Raw genomic sequence first — 23,949 nt, 5'->3', positions numbered from 1 at the left:
CACTGAATGCACCATTTACTTAAAAAAAAAAAAAAAAAAAAAAAAAAAAAAAAATACCAAGCAAGGTGCAGGGGTAAGGTATCAATGTCTCAAATAATACAGAAAACATTTGAAATAATAAAAAAAATATTAAAATAAATTTGCTCATTTTATTTCGAATTTGAAGTCTTATGGGATTGGTGAAATAGACATTGGATCGAAACTCTAGAATGGCAGATGAGTTTCATCTAAGCCGTAGGACATTTCGGTACAATTCTTTGAATTAGAACTTGAATTAAAGAAGCTAAATCTCTAACTCAATATTTTCCACAATATTCGAAATTAGAATTCAATATTGGTCAATTTAAATCAATATTGAGGTTGTTATCTTGCCGTGAAAATATAGGATCGTAATATTTAAGACAATTAATTTTCGAACCATTTTCGTCTATTTCGAGGTTCCAACGAAAATAAAAGAGTCATGTCTACGCCCTTTAAAAGGTCCCAAGCGACGTCTCATTCTTTACTAGACAGAACAGCCAAATAGAATAATATGACTAAAGAGTACAAATTGAAGATGCCAGGATGGAAAACTTTCTTAACAATTAAGTGGCATAATGTTGTATTTTTCCAAATGCAATATTATTTATTTTTAAATAATTAAAATCGCCACATAACCATGATGTATTATACTGTACATATATTAACTTGCATATTTTTTAAACCATAAGTATAAGAAGATTCCAAAGACACTGGCTCACTAACCAGAAGGTCCGGGGTTCCATCCCGGTATGGCAGAGAAAGTTCCCCGGGATTTGCCAACGTGGCTTCCCCTTGTCTACGCTGGCAACCCAATAAGTAGCATCTTGCAAAATGACATTCTTCTAATTTTATAAAACAAATAGATCATATTATTTCAAACGATTTCTTTCTTTCCTGCCAGACAGACCCAGTACCGATTCAGTATTAGTTTTAAATTTGAAACATCATATTATATAAGATTATATAAATCGTGATTGACCTAGCTTTGTGATGGTTTGACGAGAGCTGAAAGTCATTTGTGATGTTTTGAGAAAGAAAAAACGATGCAACAATATTAAAGATACATTATGGGAGATAAGATAAAGAGATGGCAGTTCTCGCTATAATAGTTAAAACCTAGATAGTGTAAAGGTAATTTGCTGAAAATTTCAGTCAAATTGATCCACTATGATCCGAGCTAGAAGCGGGTGAACTTTTTTGCATAGTCTCGGTCATCATAACAAAAATCATTAATATAAACAGCATAGTCTCGATTATCCACTTTTTCTGAATTAATTATCAACGGCCGTTAGCGGCATATAGGAATGTATAATCCAGCCAACATCGAAGGCTAGCCTTGACATCGAGAGTTTATTATGGTCTGGATAAGTTAATTAATGTCTAATTGATAATTTAGATAACATTTCAGGCCTAAAGAAAGACTTGTAATAAGCAGATTTTGCTCTTGCATAATGCATGTTTAACTTTTAGTGAACAATATGGAAAAAACAAAAAATTAGAAAAATCATATATGGGGGCGCGGGGCCGGATGAAAGAGGGAACTAACTGGGCTGCTGCAGCCATGGGTCCCAATATTAAAAGTGCCTCCAAATTAGTTCTAAAAAACATTTTGTACCATAAATATAGGGACCAGTTCAGTGAAAATTGGACCGTTTACAGACTTTTGTATTACCTGTGCACTTTTATATAAAGCATATAATTTTAGGATTTTTTTTTTTTTACTGTTGTACAGTCTGTTCTGTGCCAATACATTTTCTATCTGTGAGTGTGACGGACAAAACCCGAATTTGCCCCCTTTTCACTGTTCATACAAGGGTGCTGGTGACATTTTTTAGCCATAGGGACACCATTACATACATACACGCCTAATCTGGACGGACGCAGGATTTTGATTGTATCTGGTTCTGAGAATATTTTGAAAAATTGTGGTGTCAATGGTGATTTGTGTCGTATATCTGGACCCGAATATAGCATTAAATTTTATCATTATGGTAAGGAAGACCATTAGGGTCAATCAAATGAAAAAAAAAAATATTCTGATTATCTTATAATTACAAAATAGCGTATCTTGTTATCAGCCCCGTATCCAGCCGACTATCGTTCTAAAAATACCCACGGTTTGTAATAGACAGCAGTCAGGAATCATCATGTGGAGTATTGATTTGTGGACGTGGCACCTTGCACTCATATTAGCCTATTGGTTATGTTCTGACATCTATCTGCCATATATTTTGTACTGACTTGCCCAATGGCCCACTGTCGTGGGGTCTTGTCACTATGTTTATTGTTCAGAGTTTGCAAAAGAACGATTTTCTGCAGGCTGAAAGCGCGTTTGCGGCCGTCCAATTTTCAAAATTTTCCGGGGAAAGAGCAGTGACGGATTATGGCGAGGGCAACAGAGGCGAATGCCTTGGCCCGGGCCCGCCGATTTGGTGACAAAAAAAAATATTTTTTTTTTATATTTGTTAGAAAAAAATAATGAAGACCCATTTCCCCAAAATCGTGAAACATAGTGGCCTTTTCTCCATGAGTTTTGAAATTATTAGGTAGTTGATATCAGAAATGTTTCCAAAACCTGAAACCCAAAATATTATTTCTGGTTGACAGGTAGCGGTCTTGTTAATTGTCCAATATTTCCGTCGGGCCCCCCGTTTCTCACTCAACCAGCTCGCTTGACAAGAATCGCGAATCGATAACATTGGGTCCGGTCTGGCAGTGGGACCCCTTAGGGTGTCATCTTGACAGCCTATCTTGTAATTACAAGATAATTTTCTTGAGGCTATCTTGTAATTACAAGATAAGGAGAAGCTCATTAGGGTCAATCACATGAAAAAAGTGTTTTAACTAGTTTATTTCAAGGTCGCCCTACACTAATTTATCGGATTGCTAGGCCAGCGAAGTACTTTTATATGTTACGGTATCGACACATTCAGGTCATGCTCCCATTGATATCATTCATTATTTCGTGCCCTCATTAAAAACCATTCATTAAGTTCATACTCTCATTAACTTCATAGTCCCACCAACTTCATACCCTCATTGATTTCATTTATTAATGATTCATTGATTTCATGATCTCCTTAAATATACTTTCCCGCGTGCAAACTGTGTGATTTAATGACATATTTGGTCTAAAAACATATTCATACTATTTAATCTATCAAAAATTTGCTTAAAATCCCTCACAAAACTTTGTATTCGTCGGGAGATACCGCACGCCATGTCAATCAGCTCATTTCATTGAGGGAGGGTCCATTTTAAAGAATGTATTTTTTGTTATTTACTGTCCATTTATCGTACATATTGAGACCTAAGTAAATTCTTAAATTATTTTCTGTCAACTACTTTTTCCGCTGTTTAATTACAGAGTCTTTTGTACGTTGATACCCTCAATGTTCTCAAAACCGACTAATCAAATCAAATTTGCTTTCCTTTATCAAGATTACTTATTCTAACATCATAAATTTCTTAAACTTGATTTATTGTAGAATCGTTTGGTTGAAAACCAGACTGATACTTATATAACAGGTTATTTTCTTTTATAAAATTATATAGATTTTTGAATAAGATTTTCTCTAATATTTTACATAATGAACATGTTAATGAAATTGGTCTATAGTTGTCAGGTAGTACGGATCACTCTTTCCTTTATACGCTCCAATGATATGTGAAGTCTTCCAAAAATCAGGCTTTTTTGAGCAGTTAAGAATTAGTAACTGGTCTTTTACTTCTTGTTCACTTATAACAAATTTCTGTAATTCGTTTTTACTGTGAGAAGCAAAGTTTGGAAGGTCGGGAACATCATTTAATTTGGAGATCGAGGCAAAATAAGTGTTAAGGATATTTCCCTTATCAAGTGGGTGTGTGTATACACAGTTTTCATATAATAATGGGGAAATGACTACCTTTTTATTATCAAAATTTGTAATACATTTTGCTATTTTCCACCATTTATTTGGAGGCAGGGTTTTATTTATTATTTATTTGTTTTTCTATTTTTTCTTTAAAATTATTTTCAGCTTGCCTTATTAATGTTACTACTTCATTTCGTATTTTCTAGATAATAGCCAATGATTAGGATTATTAGGAGGGTTTTTTTTGGCGCGTTTGTGTGCTCTATTTCGTTTTCGAATTTGTATATATATAATACGTATGGCCTTATTCATAAATGGCTTACTTATAGTTACTACTTTTGTTGGAATATACTGTATCATTGCTTTATCTAAAACATCTAATAAAAACTTGCATAAACATTATTGATATCGTCATTATTAAAAACATAATTTGTCCAGAAATTATGTAATGTTGGATTCTTTGTGGTTATAATGAATGAGGTTTTCGGGAATTTTTAAAAAAAAAAAAATAAAAAAAAAAGTTTGTAGGCTAATACAAGAAATGTCATGGATATGAAATTGAAGAATCACTAGTCTGTCTAAATCCAGAACCCTTTAACGTTATCTCCCTTGATTTACGACCTCTCTAATTCGCGAAATAAAAACGGTGCATCGGTTTGGAATAGCAACGAAACCATTGAACTGAACAAAGACGCCGATAAATGTATCGTGCCTGATAAATAAAAGGGGTAATTAACCTAAAATTTAATATGAGTTCATTATTTTGTCTAGTCCATGGGTCTAAACCATTAGTGGACTCATTTATCAAAAATGTAAATTTCTACTTAGTAGATTATACTACTAGCTTAAGGATAGGCTATTTTGTTTGAAATAATAATAATAGGCTAATGATGAATTGAAAGGAAAGGTTTTAGCCAGTGTGAATAAGAAGACGGGCAGTGTGCTGTGTGAGGGAAATTTTACCCTAACAACGGCGCTAAGGCCTACTCTTATATCGAATACAACTGCCAAAAGATCTTTTACGTGCGCCAATAATGTGTACATTGCAACTCGTTTTTTTATGTCCCAGCCGAAAGACTAGACAGCTTTAGGTCTTGTCAGGTCATCCGTCCTGTGCCCCTGGTAAGGGGAAACCAGATGAACTGTCTCGGCCAATACAGTGAGCGAATTTGAAACCTCCAGGCTAGCGAGCCAGCATCTTACCCACTTAGCCACCATGGCTCCTGAAATAATGATAAGAAACCGCCCCAAGTATAGTCTAACATTACATTAAACATTAGGCCTAGTGGTATTAGTATCACCCAGGCCCCGTGAGAGTGGTGACAGCTAGGACACTTGTCCAGGGACCCGGAGCCAAGAGCGGCCCAGAGGTATGCTGGGTAATGTTTTAAATAAAAGATTGTTGGTATAAATTAATAAACAAAATACACTGTTATCCGTGCCCTAACAGGTAATCAGGGCCTAGTTAATCTAGTTAATGATTTTGGCAATTTAATGAATAGTTTATGTGATGAAAACATTTTCTTTTTGATATTTTGGTGTCTTGTGGTGATGGTTTTTGTTTTTCTGTTTGTTTGCTTCCTTAAAATTTCTTTTAAAAATTATGTACCGTACATCTGATTATTATCACATCAGTAAATCTAAAACGTAGTACATATTGTGTAAAATCTCAGTATCTGTGTTTTAACAAAGTGACTTACAGTCACACTGGATGAATGAGGCTAGAGACCATGTATCTTTGAAGAATTTTTGAGCCCATGGAGACTTGTTGTCCCCCGCCTTTCGAAAAAAGTAGGGGACTATTAAAATGAGTTTGTCTGTCTGTCTGTCCGTCACACTTTTTGGGACACCATAACTCTTCTTCTAATTGAGCTAGAATGTTCAAACTTGGTGTAAATAGGTTGATGTCTTGATGGAGTTTGAAGATGAGCATTTTCTTCTTAGGGTAAGTAGGGATAAGCAATTTCATCAGTTGATGCTTTGGGACACAATAACATTAGTTCTGATTAAGTGAGAGTGATCAAACTTGTTGTATAGTTTCATTACATCAATACCTTGACTAAGTTCGATAATGAACATTTTCTGCTCTGGGTAAGCAGAGCGATAAGCAATTTGATTGGTCGATATTTTGAAACACAAAATAACTCTTCTTCTAATTGAGCACTTGGTGTAGGTGTTTATTAGGTGAATGCCTTGATGGAGTTCGAAGATGAGAATTTTCTGCTAAGGGTAGGCAGAGATAAGCCATTTAATTGGTTGAAGCTTTGGGACACGATAACTTTAGTTCTAATTAATTGAGAGTGATGAAACTTGGTGTATCGCTCGATACTTTTGAATAAGTTAAACATGCAATTAATTAATATGTGTCATCTATTTATTTTGGGATTTCGGCGGGAGACATCAGCCTCACTGTTGGCTTGTTTCACAGGGGTATATATGATTCCAATTGTTCCAATAAATATTGAGGAAAATAAGGTACAGAGTGAGGAAGAAAAGGTACATGACATAAGAAAAAAAAACAATTTCTCTAACTCCTTGAAAAACAATTTCTTTATCCTTCGACCATGACAACGGATATTATTTTCCTCACTTGGAACACAATAGACATGGTATGCAAAATTACCTCCAGTTACCCCATATATAATGCCAAAATGACACTAAAGACCATGTATCTTTTAAAAAATTTTGGCCCACAGAGGCATAGATGTGAAGAAGAACAGAAGGCATATTGAGGAAAAAAGGTATATTGTGGAATAATATAAACACTTGATGTCCCAGGGCCTGGAAGGCCCTGTCATAGGCCGTGGTATAACCTGTTATGGTACCTTTCGGTAACATTCATAGTAGCTTTTGGATAACCGATGAAGTCCTTGGACCATTCCTGTCCGTCCTTATATGAAGCTGAAATACATAATAAATAAAAATACTGGTACCACTCTGCCCCCACCTGGGGGGGGGGGGGGGTTGGATGGCTGAATGGTTAGCGTGCGCGCGCTGTATCATAAAGTCTGTCATTGAGTCGACTGGCGTGGTTTCGAATCCCCGGTTGTACGTGACAAGGAGTAGGGTCGCCTGTCAAACCTCGTGGGTTTTCTCCGGGTCCTCCGGTTTCCTCCCACTGCTAAAGACCCCTACGCGCAAGCGAATTATGTAAATAAAATTAAACCATATGTTAGTCCCGAAATGACCTAGTTTGTGTCGAGTGGACGTTAAACCCCATTTTTCTCTCTCTGCCCCCACCTCTCTAGTCCTAGAGTCTAACACTCTTCTAAGGCTATTTTAAGTCAATCCTTACCTTCTTGTTTTCTTTGTTCACCAAAAATAATAATTTCTTGGCACACCTGACACAAATTTATAATAATCCCCAACACTATTGTCAAGTGGAATTTTTAGATTCAAAACCTGTATGCTGTATTTAATATGTATACGTGTACTAGATCTGACTGGCTGTGATACTGATTATTCCTTAGTTTAAGAGCCCTGAGTAACCTGTTCAAGGCTGGCTAGGTACTGAAGGGATTGGCAAGTGTTAACCCCAGACGACCTGCGCTTTCTCAGACATGAATTGCCTTGAGACTGCAGATTTGTTATCAAGATTAGCATTCCAACGTTCCCTTTTCCTTTGATCTTTGGATGGTAACAACTGCAGGTTGCCACGACCTTCTTATGGACCCTGTCTCTGGGATTTCCTATTAAACAGGGTACATTTGAGTTTGACTGTTTTCTGACCATACAATGTTTGGCAGGTCCAAACCAAAGTCATGGGGTGAAGGTTGTAAGTCAAGATCAAATGTCTGAAAACTGAATTTGAACTGTATGAGTATAAATGTGCATTTTTCAATGCTTTGTGGCTCTTCGAAATTCTTTTATATTTTCATGTCCCTTGAACAAAAAAGTAACCTCATATGATTTGGATATTCTAAATATAATAAATACCTCGTGTTAGGTCTGGCCACCAATTCTTAAGGACAAAGAGGGATAAAAATATTAGTTTGATTATTAGTACTGGGTAGTTGATCTAAGTTTTGTTATTAATCCTTAGGGTAAGAACCTGCATGGGGCATAATCTGATAATTGACTAGTTATATAATAATAATCTTTCTTAATGGCTACCTTTTGACATGATTTGTATAGCTTACCTTTCCTTTTGGCTTGATAAAGGTTGTTGCATTGATTTTGAGCAGATTAATAGTTAATGGGTGGTTATAATTGGGTATGATCCATGTCAGACTACCGTATCTTTTTCATACTTTCGCCTGTTCAACCTCGTGGGTTTTCTCTGGGTCCTCCGGTTTCCTACCACTGCTAAAAGATCCCTACGTGCAAGCGAATTATTGAAATAAAATTAAACCACATGTTGGTCCCAAAGTGACCTAGTTTGTGTCGAGTGGACTTAAACCCCATATCTCTCTCTCTCTCTTTTCATACTTTAATCTGTTGGAATTCCACAGTGTTTTTCATATTGTTCTTCCTGGCAACAGTTTTCTTCAAACTTCAAGCTGTTTTTATTTATTTTCAAACCATTTTCCCTCAAGAAGGTTTAAGTATTGATAGATATTCTTATTTCAGATTTTGAAAATTTGTGAGAATCGTCGTTCAATGCAAGATGGATTGGGAACATAAATTTTCCTCAATCTTAGGTGAAACCGAGGAAAATTTAAACAGAATAAAGGTAAAATTCTGTAGAGTTGTATATTATATTCTTATACAGAATGAGGAAAAATCTGAAAATAAATATGACTATCAATTTCAGTTGAAGGAAAGTTGCTAAGCAAATAAACTGTTAACAATGATTAAACAGGTTCTAACTTGTTTGCAAGCTTGGACATAAGACACATGCCACAGATTCTGTCAAGTACAAATTATCACATAACATATTATAATATATAATACTACATATGTTGTATGATAATTTGTGTCTTAACAAAGTAAATGGCAGGTGCCTTTTGCCTTGCTTGTCAGGAGTAATGAGACTAAACGAGACCAATCTTTAAGGGAACCAATTTTTAATATTTCTCATATTGATATGAACAGGATACGGCATAATCCTTATCAAATGCAGTCAACATCCAAGTTTTCCTATTTGTGCAATTGATTAATATGTGTCATGTATTTATTTTGGGATTGAGATAGGTAACATCGACCTCACTTTTGACTTGTTTCATACTGTAGACAATGCAGACTTCATTAGGAGTCTAATATCTCTATAATTCGTCATAATAGAACTTCGACAAATCACATTGAGGCATGTAAACATATTCTGATGAAGAGTGAATATAAATATAATAACAATTTCGGTCTTCGGACTCAAATATTCCAATTTTATCGGGGTTTTATTAACCATTTAAAGGAGCTCAATCGCTAATATTTGTTGATAGATGATATTGACTTAACTACTTTAATCAGATAATCTTGTTTTTAAAATTTAAATAGTCCAAAATGAGATGCAGACATCCAGTTGGAAGTGCTAACAGAACATTTGATGATGAATTCTATTCAACAAGATGTAAGTTTGTCACTATTGTTCTTTCCCAATGTGAATGAAAAACTGTGAATGAGTTACTCTGCTGTAAGTTACACTAGTAACAGTATATTTTCAAATATGTAGATGATAGTCTTGTAACAGACCCTCTATCCATGGATAGAAATATTGGATTCCAAATTGGTTCCAGTCATCTTTAAATACCAAAAGTTTACCCTGTTTGCGTCCATTTACAAGTGATATTAGTTTTTCGAAAGATAATTTTCATTACCATATAGAGAGAAGAGAATGTTTGACTTAGTTGTAGTTAGTTCCTGAATATATTCATAATTTACTTTGAAGATAAATTAGAAAATATGACAAATTATCTCATGTGAATGATGTTAGTATTGATGAAGTTTCTACCACCACTCATTTCACTTTTTTATGTATCCGTCTTTAGATTCATCTCCTGTCAAATATTCATCTTTATCAATGACTGATTTTCCAGTCTCTTCAACACCTAAAGCTGTCAACTGGGAAACTACCTATGGTGGAACATCACAAGGAGCTGATACATATGCTTTATGTAGTAAACTTGAACAGCAAAATAAGGTAGAGTAGTCTAACAAATTACAGCTTATATTTCAATAATGTTTTATGCATTCTTGAGGTAGGAAGGTTATTAAAAAGTGTTCTAAGTTCTCTATTATAGCCTTCTGATCATGTAATAAACTTAAAACAGTCTAGTCAAAACAGTCTAGTCTCTTCTCTCCCTCTTAGAATCGACATAATTCCTGACAATCGCCCACTGCTCTGATGGTTTTCTACTCTTGGGTTTCGGCTATCTATTATTTAATTGGCCAAATATGACGTAATTAATTATAATGATTGGCTCTCGCTCATGCTTAATGATGTGAGTGCTATCCTTAAATGGACAGTAGGAATATTCCCCTCATGAGTGATCCAGACAATAGAATTTATATTTGGCCTTAGACCCCATGACCTGTTATTCTCACAATATTTCATAAACAATTTAATTTGTGTTTTCAAATTAACTCATACCATAGCTAATATTTCGACAATGGAGAAGGCAGATAAAATATGTATTTATCAAATTATAAATTATGTATCGTATTATCACAGATTTCCGTTGTTTTGCTTGTCTCTAAGTCTGTAACAATAATTATTCAAGGCCATAATATTACAATACATATGTGTTGCCCTGCACAAATCTCGCCATCAATATTATTACAACATCTTTAAGTTCTATATTGGGTTTAACCAATGGTACTACTCAGATCAGTATTAATTTGTTTTCATTTTTGTTGGGTGTACAGACAATAGACCAATTAAGTAATTTAGTACGAGTGATGGAAAGAGAACGAGATGAACATAAACAGCAGATAGCTGAATTACGGTGTAAGTATGATTTATAATTAATGGACAATTAACATTCACAAATTGGATTTAATTTGACTGCTATTTTGAAACGAAAAATGGGTATTTATTTACATGTATTTATGCAAATATATGTGTAACTTCTATTAAGTACACATTTAGTGATATTTTTTTTAGCATTAGGGATTGTGTAGAGTTGGGATTGTTTGATTATATGGGAAGCTGATTCTAATTTGTATAGATTTATTAACATTTTATTATATAAATCAGATGAGGTGCGAGAACTTTCAAAACAAGTGTCTGGTAAAGAGAGAGATAAACATTTACAACACCAAATAACAGTATTAAAGAGTGATATTTCTAAGGAAGTTCAAAGTATACGAGACCAAGTACAGCATTATAGAAATAGATTAGATGGTGAAAAACTACAGCATGACAGAACACTACTCCCTAGATCCTACAATACAGATATATCAGATATGTAAGTTGTATGTACCAGTAAGTCTTCCATATATTCTTTACAAATGGTATTGTATTAAGCTATTTCTACTGTTCAATACCAGGTTGTCTTCTGAATTTAAAGTCTAAACTATTTATAATAATAAGTGTAAGAAGACCACACCACATATAACAATTAAGTAAAATTGTGTCAATGTGTTTTCCTCATTAAGTTACTAAGTTATGCAGCTTAAACAAATTAAATAGAAACCAACAGGACAAAAAACCGCAGACATTGTAAGCCATAAGAGAACATCAAAATAAGTTATGGATATTTTTCACAAGCCAGGGTAATTGTGCTTTTTCTTAAGTAACCGCCTGATAACTTTTTACTGATTTCATAGGGTAGCAGTTTTTATACACCTACATGGATATGTGGGCGTATATTGCTGTCGCCCCTGTTCGCACGTCCATACATTTGTCCGTCCGCCGTTCACAATTTTTTGTGAACACTCTATAGACTACATATATCATCTGATTGCTTTGAAAATGTTGTTCACATTAATGAGATGCAATCTGTATGAAATTTATATGTCTCGTTTCCTGGCAACCTATCTTATTGTACTTTTGTTTTGAATTTATTCAAATAATCAATATTTATTGATATTGCATTTCAGACGTCAGGTTATGCGAGATGAACTGGAGTATGTACGTACAGATTTAGATGTTCTTAGACGTAGATTAGGTAAGCCAGAATCAAATTTTTATTCTGGTCACAAACTTTTCCTTCATTTCTTGATAACTGAAGTTTGTCTGCCTCTCCCAATAGCAAAACAGTTAAATAAATAGTTATGTACCTCCAATAACTATATCGTCTTTAAACACTTTTATTATGCCATTACTTTCTCCTAAACCACTCTCTTCACTCCTGCCATATTCTCAACTACTGGTCCCCACTTCCTCTCGCGCATGCATACACCTTTCTAGCAGACGACATACACACCAACAGTTCTACATGTAAACAATGCAGTTTTTGAACGTTAACAAGTTATATATTTTTCAGGTACATTAGAATCACAAGTGAAAGCTAGAACAAATGACGGAAATACAGAAAAATTGCACAGGGTAAAGAATAACATTGTCAATATATTCCAAACTACATTAAACATGATGGAGAGATGGGAGCGCCAAATAGCTTTTTTGTTCATGATGGTTCTGAATAACCCCATAAATTTAAGTTGAATAATTAATATTTTGATTGATTGCTTTCACATTATTTTCAGTGTTAAATTTTTGCTTTTTAGGTAATGGAGCGTTTGTCTGATAATAGACGGTTACTCCATGAAACTAGAGAAATATTACCTGATGTTATATCAGACAAAACTTTAGATCGGTGTGAAATGGAACAACTTAGGTTAGTATAAGTTATATTTATAGCACAGCTTTCAGGAGTTAACAGGTTTAACCAGAGGCTGAAGGCCGAGGGGTTAAACCTGTTAACAAATGAAGCTTGCTATAAATGACTTGTAACATTGACAACTGCTCAACATGCTTATTGTTATTGCACAGAAAACCCACCCCACTTCTCTATATGATTTCTACTAAAACTAGTGTAAAACCAGCTAAAGTGTGCAATAACATTGAACATGCTAGTTATTGCACGGTTAAGCTCCACCCAATCTACCAGAGGCAAAACAATCTGCTTATTCAACGAAAAGAACAAAGGAAGATTTCCCATCCATGTTACAATTAGAGCTTAACGACATAGCTATTCATGCATTAAACCAACAAAAAAATCCTTTAGATTACAGCTGATGATTACATTTTTTAAATAAATTTGATTGTTCCCATATCTCACATCACAGAACATTAGAGCTTAACGACATAGCTATTCATGCATTAAACCAACAAAAAAATCCTTTAGATGACAGCTGATGATTACAATTTTTTAAATAAATTTGATTGTCCCCATACCTCACATCACAGATCTAGAACATGTAAAGCTGTTAAATTGGGTCTTTCATCCATCCGTAACACACGCTAAAATACAGTAACTTTATTTCTAGTGAATGAATTAAAAATCATACCTGTAATCAGGTTGGTTGATTGTGTGAAATACAATAACTTTACTTTTAATGAACTTTACTTGGTAAAACTAGGTCATTAGCAAGATTATCCAGTCTTTTACATTATTGTGCACAAAATCTAAGGGAGGTACACAGCCCTAAAACAAGATGTTGAATCTCATGAAATTAATTCAAGAATTGCTATTTATTACCATTGCCTTTTCAATCCAACTCTTCTAATTCTTGTATTGTAAAATTTCTCTCTTCAAGGACCACATGTATGGTTTTTATTAATCCTAATTCATTGTGCTGATTCATGTTTGTTTATAATAATGCATGAATTATGGGATTTATTTTTGGAAGGGGTGCAACTCTTTCTTGACTTAAGCTAAAAAGTTCCATTGCCCATGCATAACCGGGAGTTGTTTTTTTTTTTATGTGATTGATTGTCCAGTAAAATTTCGCCAAATGTTGATAACTGACCCAGACCCTCCATACCTTGTAGTCTCTATCATTCAGACAAATATTCACCGAATAATAGTCTGGATGGGTTGTCAACATTTGAGAATAACTAAGTCATTGGCTAGATTATCCGGTTATTTTACATTATCATGAACAAAATCTAAGGGATGTAACTAGCCCTGAAAAAAGATGTTGATGCCCATTAAATTAATTTATGAATTGCAATTTTAAAAAATTCATTTGCCTTGTCAGTTTAATGTCCAACACTCCAATATCTATGGTTTTTTTTTTTATTAATCTGAATTCGTCGTCATGATTCATGTTTGTTTATAATAATGTATGAATTATGAGATTTATTTCGGGAGGGGAACAGCAGCCACAGCTCTTACTTGACTTACTGGATAATCAACCACATAAAAAAACCCCAAAAACTCACGGTTACACATGGGAAATTGAACTTATTAGCTAATGTTGACAACTGACCCAGACCCTCTGTATGTTGAAGACTACAAGGTTCTAGGTGACCAAGACTACATATGTTGAAGACTAGGAGGTTCTAGGTGACCAACACTACCATTCACATAAGTTCAAAAATCTGATTGCTTGAAACTCAATAACTTAACATCAAGTGAATGGATTTTGATGAAACTCCTAACATACATTCGCTATCACAGCCACTCACCAAAATTCAAACATCAATGATGTGTACATTTTTTTGATTAGTTTGCTGGGATGTTATGTAATAACTGTTGCAGACCTACCCTTTCCGTCACCTGCAATGGTGTGGTAAAGTAGTAGTTCGGGGGCAATAGTCAGACTTCTTGATTGAAAACAAGAGAAGGGGTTTTAGATGACTTATATAATCCACAAACAACACGATACAGTTTTATTACCTGTATATAGAGTGATGTAGTAAAACACATAAATAAATGCATAATAAGATGCTGGTTAATCTATCTACACCATAATCTGCTATGTGGCAAGGAGTAGGGTCGCCTGTCCAACCTTGGGGGTTTTCTCCGGGTCCTCCGGTTTCCTCCCACTGCTAAAGACCCCTACGCGCAAGCGAATTATGTAAATAAAATTAAACCATATGTTAGTCCCGAAATGACCTAGTTTGTGTCGAGTGGACGTTAAACCCCATTTCTCTCTCTCTCTCTCTCCATAATCTGCTCTACCATTTACCATAAAAACCATTAAACACAAATTATTATGACATTACTCATAGCTACAAACACAAAAATGTATTTTAGGCGACTTTTAAGAAAGTGGTCCTGACAAACTATTAATTAGATATATATTAAAATGACACAAAACACTTATTTTTCCAAAAGAACATATTCATTACCATTTTAAAATACCAAAATGTTATTGATAATTCATAAATTTCATAAAAATAGTTCATGATGGAACTGGATTACCCAAAATACCTGTTTTTACCATATTTTATTAAACATGTCTACAATACAAATTATCTTTTCCAAACAAACTCAAATGTAATCCCTAACAGACTTGGAGTTTTGTCTAAAATTCATTAGGTAAAAAGTACATAAAAGAAAATTATATTTTTAATTTTTTTGTAGATAACTGAAAGTTTCGTGTCACACACGTAACGATTTGGTAGAACTTTCCTTTCTGATGGATCTTATGATTACCATAAATCTATAATATTTGTTTTGATTACAGATTAAACTGACACAATAATTATATTTCAAGATATTCATTTCAGTCTAGACAATAAAATTGTAACGTTACATGTGTGACAAAATTTTAAAAACACAATTTAATATCACTGTTTTATGAAAGTAAAGCAAAATATGATAAATTACAATTCATTAACCATGTAAAGTTACTGTTTTAAAATATAATATCCAGGTACACATATTCAACATGTAAATTGCAATTCATAACTACTGGTACAAGAAGTCATATGATGCGTGATACATTATGCTTAATAACTATGACATTATAAGCCATATGTGATATTATTGATTTTTAACCAGTGGGATATTATTGATATTTCACTTGATAAGCATATTCTTTCAACAAAGTAACACATACTTTAAACTGGACTATCCTTAAAAACTGCACATACAAATAAGAAGAGTCTATTATAACTATACCCAATCTGGTTAAAACACAGATCCTATTTCGTTTCGTTTTTATAGTTCAAAATTTCGTTTTACTTGTCTTTACTACACTTGGATCTGGAAGAGTTGTTATTTAACTCGTGTTCTGAATGGTGTCGGGGATAAGCCAATGAAACGGTTTGTCACGGCGAGCTTTAGGCGTGTTTTGCACTGAACTGTGGGTAATCCACTAGTAACATCAATGCTGATTGGTTAATCAAATGTCTGACATCATAGGGTCATAAGTCGGTCTTTTGACCCGTGACGTGACCTATCGCTATAACTTGTCAGATCTTCATGTAGTGTAGGCCATCGAAAGTATAAAAAAACGAAACGAAATATAGATCTGTATTTTAATCAGATTGAACTATACCAGCAATATTAAGAACTAAACCCATATAAAAACTAAAACATTTCAAGCACTAAAATAACACACCATGCATACATACAATATAAAATCCACCACTAAAACTATAGACTCACTAGGGGGGTTGGATGGCCGAATGGTTAGTGCATGCGTGCTGTATAATAAGGTCTGACATTGAGTCAACTGGCGGGGCTTCGATTCCCCGGTTGTATGTAACAAGGAGTAGGGTCGCCTGTCCAACCTCGTGGGTTTTCTCTGGGTCCTCAAGTTTCCTCCCGCTGCTAAAGACCCCTACACATAAGCGAATTATTGAAATAAATTTGAACCTTATGTGTGTCTCGAAATGACCTAGTTTGTGTTGAGTAGACGTTAAACTCCATTTCTCTCACTCACTATAAACTCCTTAAATCAAAACTCCAACTACTAAAGACACTGTCCCAAAACACAACCCTAATACATAACTTTACATGTAAAATATGGACTAAATTTTGTTTCACATTTTTGTACCCTAACATGTTATCTGCACCTATTATGTGTTGCTAAAACATACATTATGCAAGAGCTAAGTCTCCCAATTGCAGGTCTTTCTTTAGGCCTGAAATGTTATCTAAATTATTAATTAGACATTAATTAACTGATCCAGACCATAATCAACTCTCTATGTCATCACTAGCCTGCGATATTTGCTGGATTATAATCCAATCTGCTGCTCAACGCTCATTCATGATTAAATCCAAAAATGGATTTTTAGTAATGATGACCAAGGCAAGGCCCAAAATTCAATCGCTAAATTCTCGGTTCAGAGTGGATCCATTTGACTGGAATTTTTAGTAAATTCCCTTTACATTATCTAGTTTTTAACTATTATTAGACTAAGGTATTGTTCACTAGTATTTATTTCTATAATATTTATCCATCTCATAAAATTTTAAGCAATCTGTATCTCAACAGTATGTGGCAAATTATTTGGTCAGAATTTTACATAAAGGCTTGATGTAACTATACAATTTTCTCTCTGCAGGATGAATGTAACAGCATTAAAAGAAAAGTTAGATACAGTTGAAGATAAATTATGTCACAGTTTATCATCTTCTGCATCCTCTAGATCTTCAAATAGAATCAAATTAAATAGTGAGTAGAATAAAGTGATTAGTATGTAATTCATTAATGACTAGGTCTGGGTTGAAATTGATTAATGAGTTAATTCAAATATAGTTATTAATAGATTCATATTTCTAGTGAGTAGATTCAAACTTAATAGAATGAGTAGATTTAAACTGAATAGAGTCAGTAGAATCAAATTGAATAGAGATTGAGTAGAATCAAATTGAGTCAGTAGAATCAAATTAAATAGTTAGTAAAATCAAATTTTGCAGAATGTAATTAAATGTTAATAGAATGAATATAAGAGAATAGCCTTTAATGTTAAACCTCGTAATATAAAATAGTTTGTTAGTATCTTCAGATACACATGCATTCTGTTGTGTTTTCAAGGTACTACTCCTACTGTCAAAGTAAAAAAAACCAGTAAATTCTATGAAGATGATGATGACGATCTTGTTTTGTCTGAAGATAAATTTGAAGACAGTGATGGTCTCGATTCAGATCTGGATAACCTTGTTGAAGATGGTGCTCCAGAATTAACATCAACAAGAAGAAAAAAAATTTCAAGGAAAACAGGTAATAATATGAAATACTGAATATAATACAACACCGATAGATTTCCTGACAATAATTAGATACAAGGGTGATAAGTTGTTTATAAAACATATTCTTTTTGGTTCCTCAGAATAACTGTGCCCAAAGAATATTATAAAGATGTATTATATGCTTTTAAAATAGAATATAATTATGAAGAATCTTGTGTACATGAAAAAAGCCACAGCTTAAAATGACTGAACCTCTTTAATTTGGGTACAAAATAAGTTCTTAATTTCATTGGTTTTAATTGCTGATAAGTGTTGTGGGATGACAATCTGTCATCATTGAAAATTTTACATCTATAGACCAAGCCAGGGTTAAACATATACTATTCAAAAAAAGTAGGGGATATTTGATTTTGGGGGCATAATACTAAAATATGCAAATGACTACGAAAAAAGTCACTATAGAACCTAACAGAAGAAACATTTCCAGTTACATGTGACGCCCAAACGCACCAATAGCTACCGCATGGAATGCAGGTGATGCTTGGGATCATCATGGGGGTCCAACCCAAGATTTGCACGACTCTGACTTTGAATGTTACAGTCATTGTGGCATTGAATTCCAGGGTGGAAACATCAGTTTAATTGTTTTAGTGACCAGAAAACAAATTTTGATATGCGTCGGCTTACCCAAAATGAAAGGTTACGTGCCCTTGGCATGCTACAGATCGGCACAACACAGGCGTTTGTGGCGCGGACGATGAATGTTTCTCAGTCTGTCATAAGCAGGCTATGGTCCAGATACCGTGATACACAATCTGTACAGGACAGACCACGCTCAGGTCGACCAAGGGCGACAACTCAAGCCCAGGATCGATTTATCTGTACCTTGGCCTTGAGAAATCGTGTCATCACAGCAAATCAGATCAGCGCTCGTCTTCAAACAGACACTGGTGTGAGAGTGAGTGGCCAGACGATTCGGAATAGACTGCATAGGGGTCACCTTCGCGCCCGACGTCCTCGCGTGATCCCTTGTTTGAGAGATCATCACATTCAGGCAAGACGTCGTTGGTGTAGGGATCGTCAACACTGGGATAATCGACGCTGGAGCAATGTGATGTTTTCAGATGAGTCAAGGTTCACTGTTGATTTTTTGGACAGACGTAGGAGGGTGTGGCGTCGTCGAAACGAGCGCTTCCAAGACGTTAACGTCATCAGACATGATCGATTTGGGGGTGGTTCTGTTATGGTGTGGGGAGGCATCACTGTTGCTGGAAGAACGGCTTTACATGTTGTTGCAGGGCGTGTTACAGGCCAGTACTACCGGGACAACATCTTGGCAGTCCATGTTGTGCCGTTCGCATGACGTCATGGCCGCCGTTTCATCTTCCAGGATGACAACGCAAGATGTCACAGGGCCAGGATCGTTACAGGTTACCTCCAACAACAGAACATCACCACATTACCTTGGCCAGCACTGAGTCCCGACCTCTCCCCCATCGAGCATGTCTGGGACATGCTTGGACAGAGGTTACGTCAACGTCAACGACGTCCTGCCAATGTCCAAGAACTTGCTGCTGCGTTGCAACAGGAATGGGACAATCTGGACCAAAATGACCTTAGACGTCTCATTAGGAGTATGCCCCGTCGGATCAATGCTTGTTTGGCAAACAGAGGAGGATTTACCCGTTACTGACTTGGTTGTGATGCTGTGGTAACTTTGCTGTTTGACCCCGGGTATCATTTTACCCTTATAATGGTCAGTCTGTGCCTTACTTAGTCTAACGATCATTTGGAATAAATCGATGAATGTGAACTTCATTTCATTTTGTCATTTGTTTCTTCGTCAGTTTCATTAGGTGACTTTAATAACACTTAAAAATCAAATATCCCCTACTTTTTTTGAATAGTATATTATGTAACCAATTTTATATTCGACTGGTGACAATAAGCAGATATGTAACTATAATTAGTAAACAAGTCGACTTCTATTAATCCTTCAAAAGAAAACTTTAATTCTAATAATCTTGCCCCATTATTAGTCAAAATACCATATCAGCTGATTAACCCAATTCAATGCTTTATTTTGACCTAAATCCATGAGCTCATTTAAAATTGCACAAACAGATTATGCCCATTTTCATTTCAGTTGATGAATTAGATCTAGATGGTTTAAATCTTAGTGATGATATTAATACTGATATATCAATAGATAGTGATGATGATTTAAATGATATTATTGATGATCTGTAACGATGGAGAGTGACTTTAATAAATTACCATTACATATTAATGACAGGGGTCAAATACAACGGTAAAATAGAATAACATCTGTATATCTTAATTAATATTATATTTCAATATTCAGATGATATAATTTTTTGATGGAGTTTGTAATGTTAAAAATAACATTTTAGACAGAATTGACCATTGTGTACATTGTGTACATGTGCAAAATTCCCCAATAATAGCAATCAGGCTAAGAACACCAGGCATGGAGAATATGAGTATTAAACATTTATTAAAACTATTGACTGAAATTCAAATATATATCCGTGTCTTGCAATTCATATATATCTTCATTTTGATAGTCAGATCATGAACAATATACAGTGTAGGCCTAAATGTTTCTGTATAAATTCATATATTTTAAATCAACATTTTTCCATTTAAGATTCATATATTTCCAAATACTGAAAATTTTTAATTTCAAGTAATGGTTTGTCCATAATATAAAATTCAGATTTTTCCATTTATAAAAATTAAGATTTAACCGTTTATCAAAGTTTAGATTTAGCCATGTATAAAAATTCAGTTATTTCCAAATGGAAATGTAGTTGTATTGAAATGTAGACGTATTCTGTCTTCACCCCTTTCCATTTCAGTTAGGCATCCAAATGACTTGGAATTCAAACAGTGAGATGTAAAATGCCTATGGATTTTTCAGCATTACTATTAATTAGTCAGAAATTCTAACCCTTGATCACCTAGAGCAATCTTGTGGACCCTAAACTGATCATCTGATTTGACTTGAAGTTAATACACAGTGTTAATTTTCATGAGAACATGATCTTTTTTGATTTTTCAAAAGATTTCTGGTAATTATTGTTAAAGAGTTGATCACTTAATGTAATTATAGATTTGAAATTTATACACAGTGTTTCTGTTTCTGAGACAACAAGCCTATTAATTTTAAAGTTTCTGATAACTCAAACAGCACATTATGGGAGATTAGATAAGGAGCTGGTTGTTCTCACTATAATAGTTTAAAACTTGATAATGTAAAAGGAATTTGCTGAAAATTTCAGTCAATTTGATCCACCCTGAACCAAGTATTTAGTGATTGTATTTTGGGCCTAGCTTTTTACTAAAGTCGGTACGATAAAATACATAGTCTCGATTATCCATTTTTTGATTTAATCAGAAGCAGACCTGGTTCTAATCCAGTAAATATCGCAGGCTAGCGATGCCATTGAGAGTTGATTATGGTCTGTATAATTTAAACATGCATTATGCAAGAGCTAAATCTGCCTATTGTAGGTCTTTCTTTAGGCCTGAAATGTTTTCTAAAGTATTAATTAGACATTAATTAACTGATCCAGGCCTCAATCAACTCTCGATGGCATCAGATTTTTCTGATATTAAATAGATTAGAATGGTTCAGCGATACTTTGATTTAATCAAATTTGGAGGACCGAGACTTAGCTTCGATCAACCAGTACGATGGTTGAAATTATTGCACACGTCTGTCAAACCTTCAAAGGCTAATATCTTCGCTTGCAATAGAGTAATTTGAATGAAATTTTTGTCCCCCGCCTTTCGAAGAAAGCAGGGGACTATTAAAATGGGTTCGTCCGTCTGTCTGTCCGTCTGTCTGTCCGTCCGTCTGTCTGTCCGTCACACTTTTTGGGACACAATAACTCTCTTCCTAATTGAGCTAGAATGTTCAAACTTGGTGTATGTGTTTATTAGGTCAATGCCTTGATGGAGTTCGAAGATGAGCATTTTCCGCTTAGGGTAAGCAGAGATAAGCAATTTGATTGGTTGATGCTTTGGGACACGATAACTCTCTTCCTAATTGGGCTAGAATGTTCAAACTTGTTGTATGTGTTGATTAGGTCAATGCCTTGATGGAGTTCGAAGATGAGCATTTTCCGCTTAGGGTAAGCAGAGATAAGCAATTTGATTGGTTGATGCTTTGGGACACGATAACTTTTAATTGAGCTAGAATGTTCAAACTTGGTGTATGTGTTTATTAGGTCAATGGGACACAATAACTCTCTTCCTAATTGAGCTAGAATGTTCAAACTTGGTGTATGTGTTTATTAGGTCAATGCCTTGATGGAGTTCGAAGATGAGCATTTTCCGCTTAGGGTAAGCAGAGATAAGCAATTTGATTGGTTGATGCTTTGGGACACGATAACTCTCTTCCTAATTGGGCTAGAATGTTCAAACTTGTTGTATGTGTTGATTAGGTCAATGCCTTGATGGAGTTCGAAGATGAGCATTTTCCGCTTAGGGTAAGCAGAGATAAGCAATTTGATTGGTTGATGCTTTGGGACACGATAACTTTTAATTGAGCTAGAATGTTCAAACTTGGTGTATGTGTTTATTAGGTCAATGCCTTGATGGAGTTCGAAGATGAGCATTTTCCGCTTAGGGTAAGCAGAGATAAGCAATTTGATTGGTTGATACTTTGGGGCACGATAACTCTCTTCCTAATTGAGCTAGAATGTTCAAACTTGGTGTATGTGTTGATTAGGTCAATGCCTTGATGGAGTTCGAAGATGAGCATTTTCCGCTTAGGGTAAGCAGAGATAAGCAATTTGATTGGTTGATGCTTTGGGACACGATAACTTTAGTTCTAATTAAGTGAGATTGATGAAACTTGGTGTATAGATTTATTATATGAATACCTTAACTAAGTTCGATAATGAACATTTTTTGCTGAGGGTAAGCAGAGTGATAAGCAATTTGATTGGTAGAAACTTTGGAACACAATAACTCTCCTTCTAATTGAGGTAGAATGTTCAAACTTGGCATAGGTGTCTATTAGGTGAATGTTTAAACTTGATGTATATGTAGATGTTCATTAGGTGAATGTCTTGACTGAGTTCAATAATTAACATTTCGAGCTGAAGCTAAGCAGAGCTAATCGATTTCATTTGTCGATGGTTTGGGACAAGATAATCTTGATTCTATCTGATAGAGAGTGATGAAACTTAGTGAAAAAAATAAATGTGCGATTAATTAATATGTGTCATCTATTTATTTTGCAATTTCGGCGGGGGACATCAGCCTCACTGTTGGCTTGTCAAATTATTCATTTTACATCATCTACTTTCGAACTATTATAGCAAGAATGGCTAGTTCTTTATCTAAATCTTACATAATGTATCTTTAATTAATGTCTAATTAATAATTTAGATAACATTTCAGGCCTAAAGAAAGACCTGCAATTGGCCGATTTAGCTCTTGCATAATGTATTATCAGATTAATGTCTTGTAAATGCTCCAGTTACACACAAAAGAATAAAAATGTGACAGCCTTTATGGACTGCTCAGATAGATACATCCATATTGTAAAGATATGGTCCTTGATTTTTAGATTATTCAGTATTTAACCATGGATATGGCTATACATGTACTGGAAAACAATATTCATGCATCAAACCAAATATTTGCATCGAAGTAATTTCTATTACAAATCTAAAAATACGTGTGTAATATTCTGGCCTCATGTTAATATTTTTGTACCTGTAAAAGTAAAATCATCATTGATAATAATGTGTGTTTTTCTATTTAATATGTTTAACTAATTATTAGTTGTATATATATATCATCTAAAGAGTGCAAATTTTAAAAAGAAACGCAATGTGTAGTAATATGTATTAATGATAAATAGCTTTCATCATTATATAAAGTAGACAGTATTATCACCTAATAAAGTATTTACTTTATATCTCATATTATAATATTTGTTGTTGAAATTATTCCATCGATAAAAATAGTATAGTGGATATCATGTTATTTAGGGCTCTCCTTTTGGTTCATGAAATGAAATGGGGTTTAACGTCCTACCCTTTTGGTTCATCATTGTTGGT

The 23,949-nt window shown here is 34.5% G+C and overlaps 1 protein-coding gene across 2 annotated transcripts; it reads left to right on the top strand.

The window, feature by feature from the left end:
• Window positions 1-4,496: 4,496 nt before the first annotated feature.
• On the top strand, window positions 4,497-23,812 carry LOC126818725 (uncharacterized). 2 transcript variants are annotated; one of them, XM_050546265.2, is made up of 12 exons: window positions 4,497-4,603; window positions 8,445-8,547; window positions 9,309-9,381; window positions 9,848-9,951; window positions 10,677-10,758; window positions 11,008-11,218; window positions 11,853-11,920; window positions 12,239-12,300; window positions 12,480-12,589; window positions 17,221-17,330; window positions 17,694-17,879; window positions 19,995-23,812. In XM_050546265.2, exons 2-12 carry the CDS (start codon window positions 8,482-8,484, stop codon window positions 20,096-20,098), a joined length of 1,176 nt encoding a protein of 391 aa, XP_050402222.2. In that variant the 5' UTR covers window positions 4,497-4,603; window positions 8,445-8,481; the 3' UTR covers window positions 20,099-23,812. The 2 variants fall into 2 exon arrangements, with proteins under 2 accessions (XP_050402222.2, XP_050402221.2); XM_050546264.2 differs by having other exon boundaries at window positions 9,800-9,951.
• The last annotated feature ends 137 nt before the right edge of the window (window positions 23,813-23,949 follow it).

Source organism: Patella vulgata, chromosome 4 (genome assembly GCF_932274485.2).
Source record: "Patella vulgata chromosome 4, xgPatVulg1.2, whole genome shotgun sequence".
Lineage (NCBI taxonomy): Eukaryota > Metazoa > Mollusca > Gastropoda > Patellidae > Patella > Patella vulgata.
The sequence above is the reverse complement of the archived record's forward strand: the minus strand, read 5'-3'. Positions and strand labels throughout refer to the sequence as shown.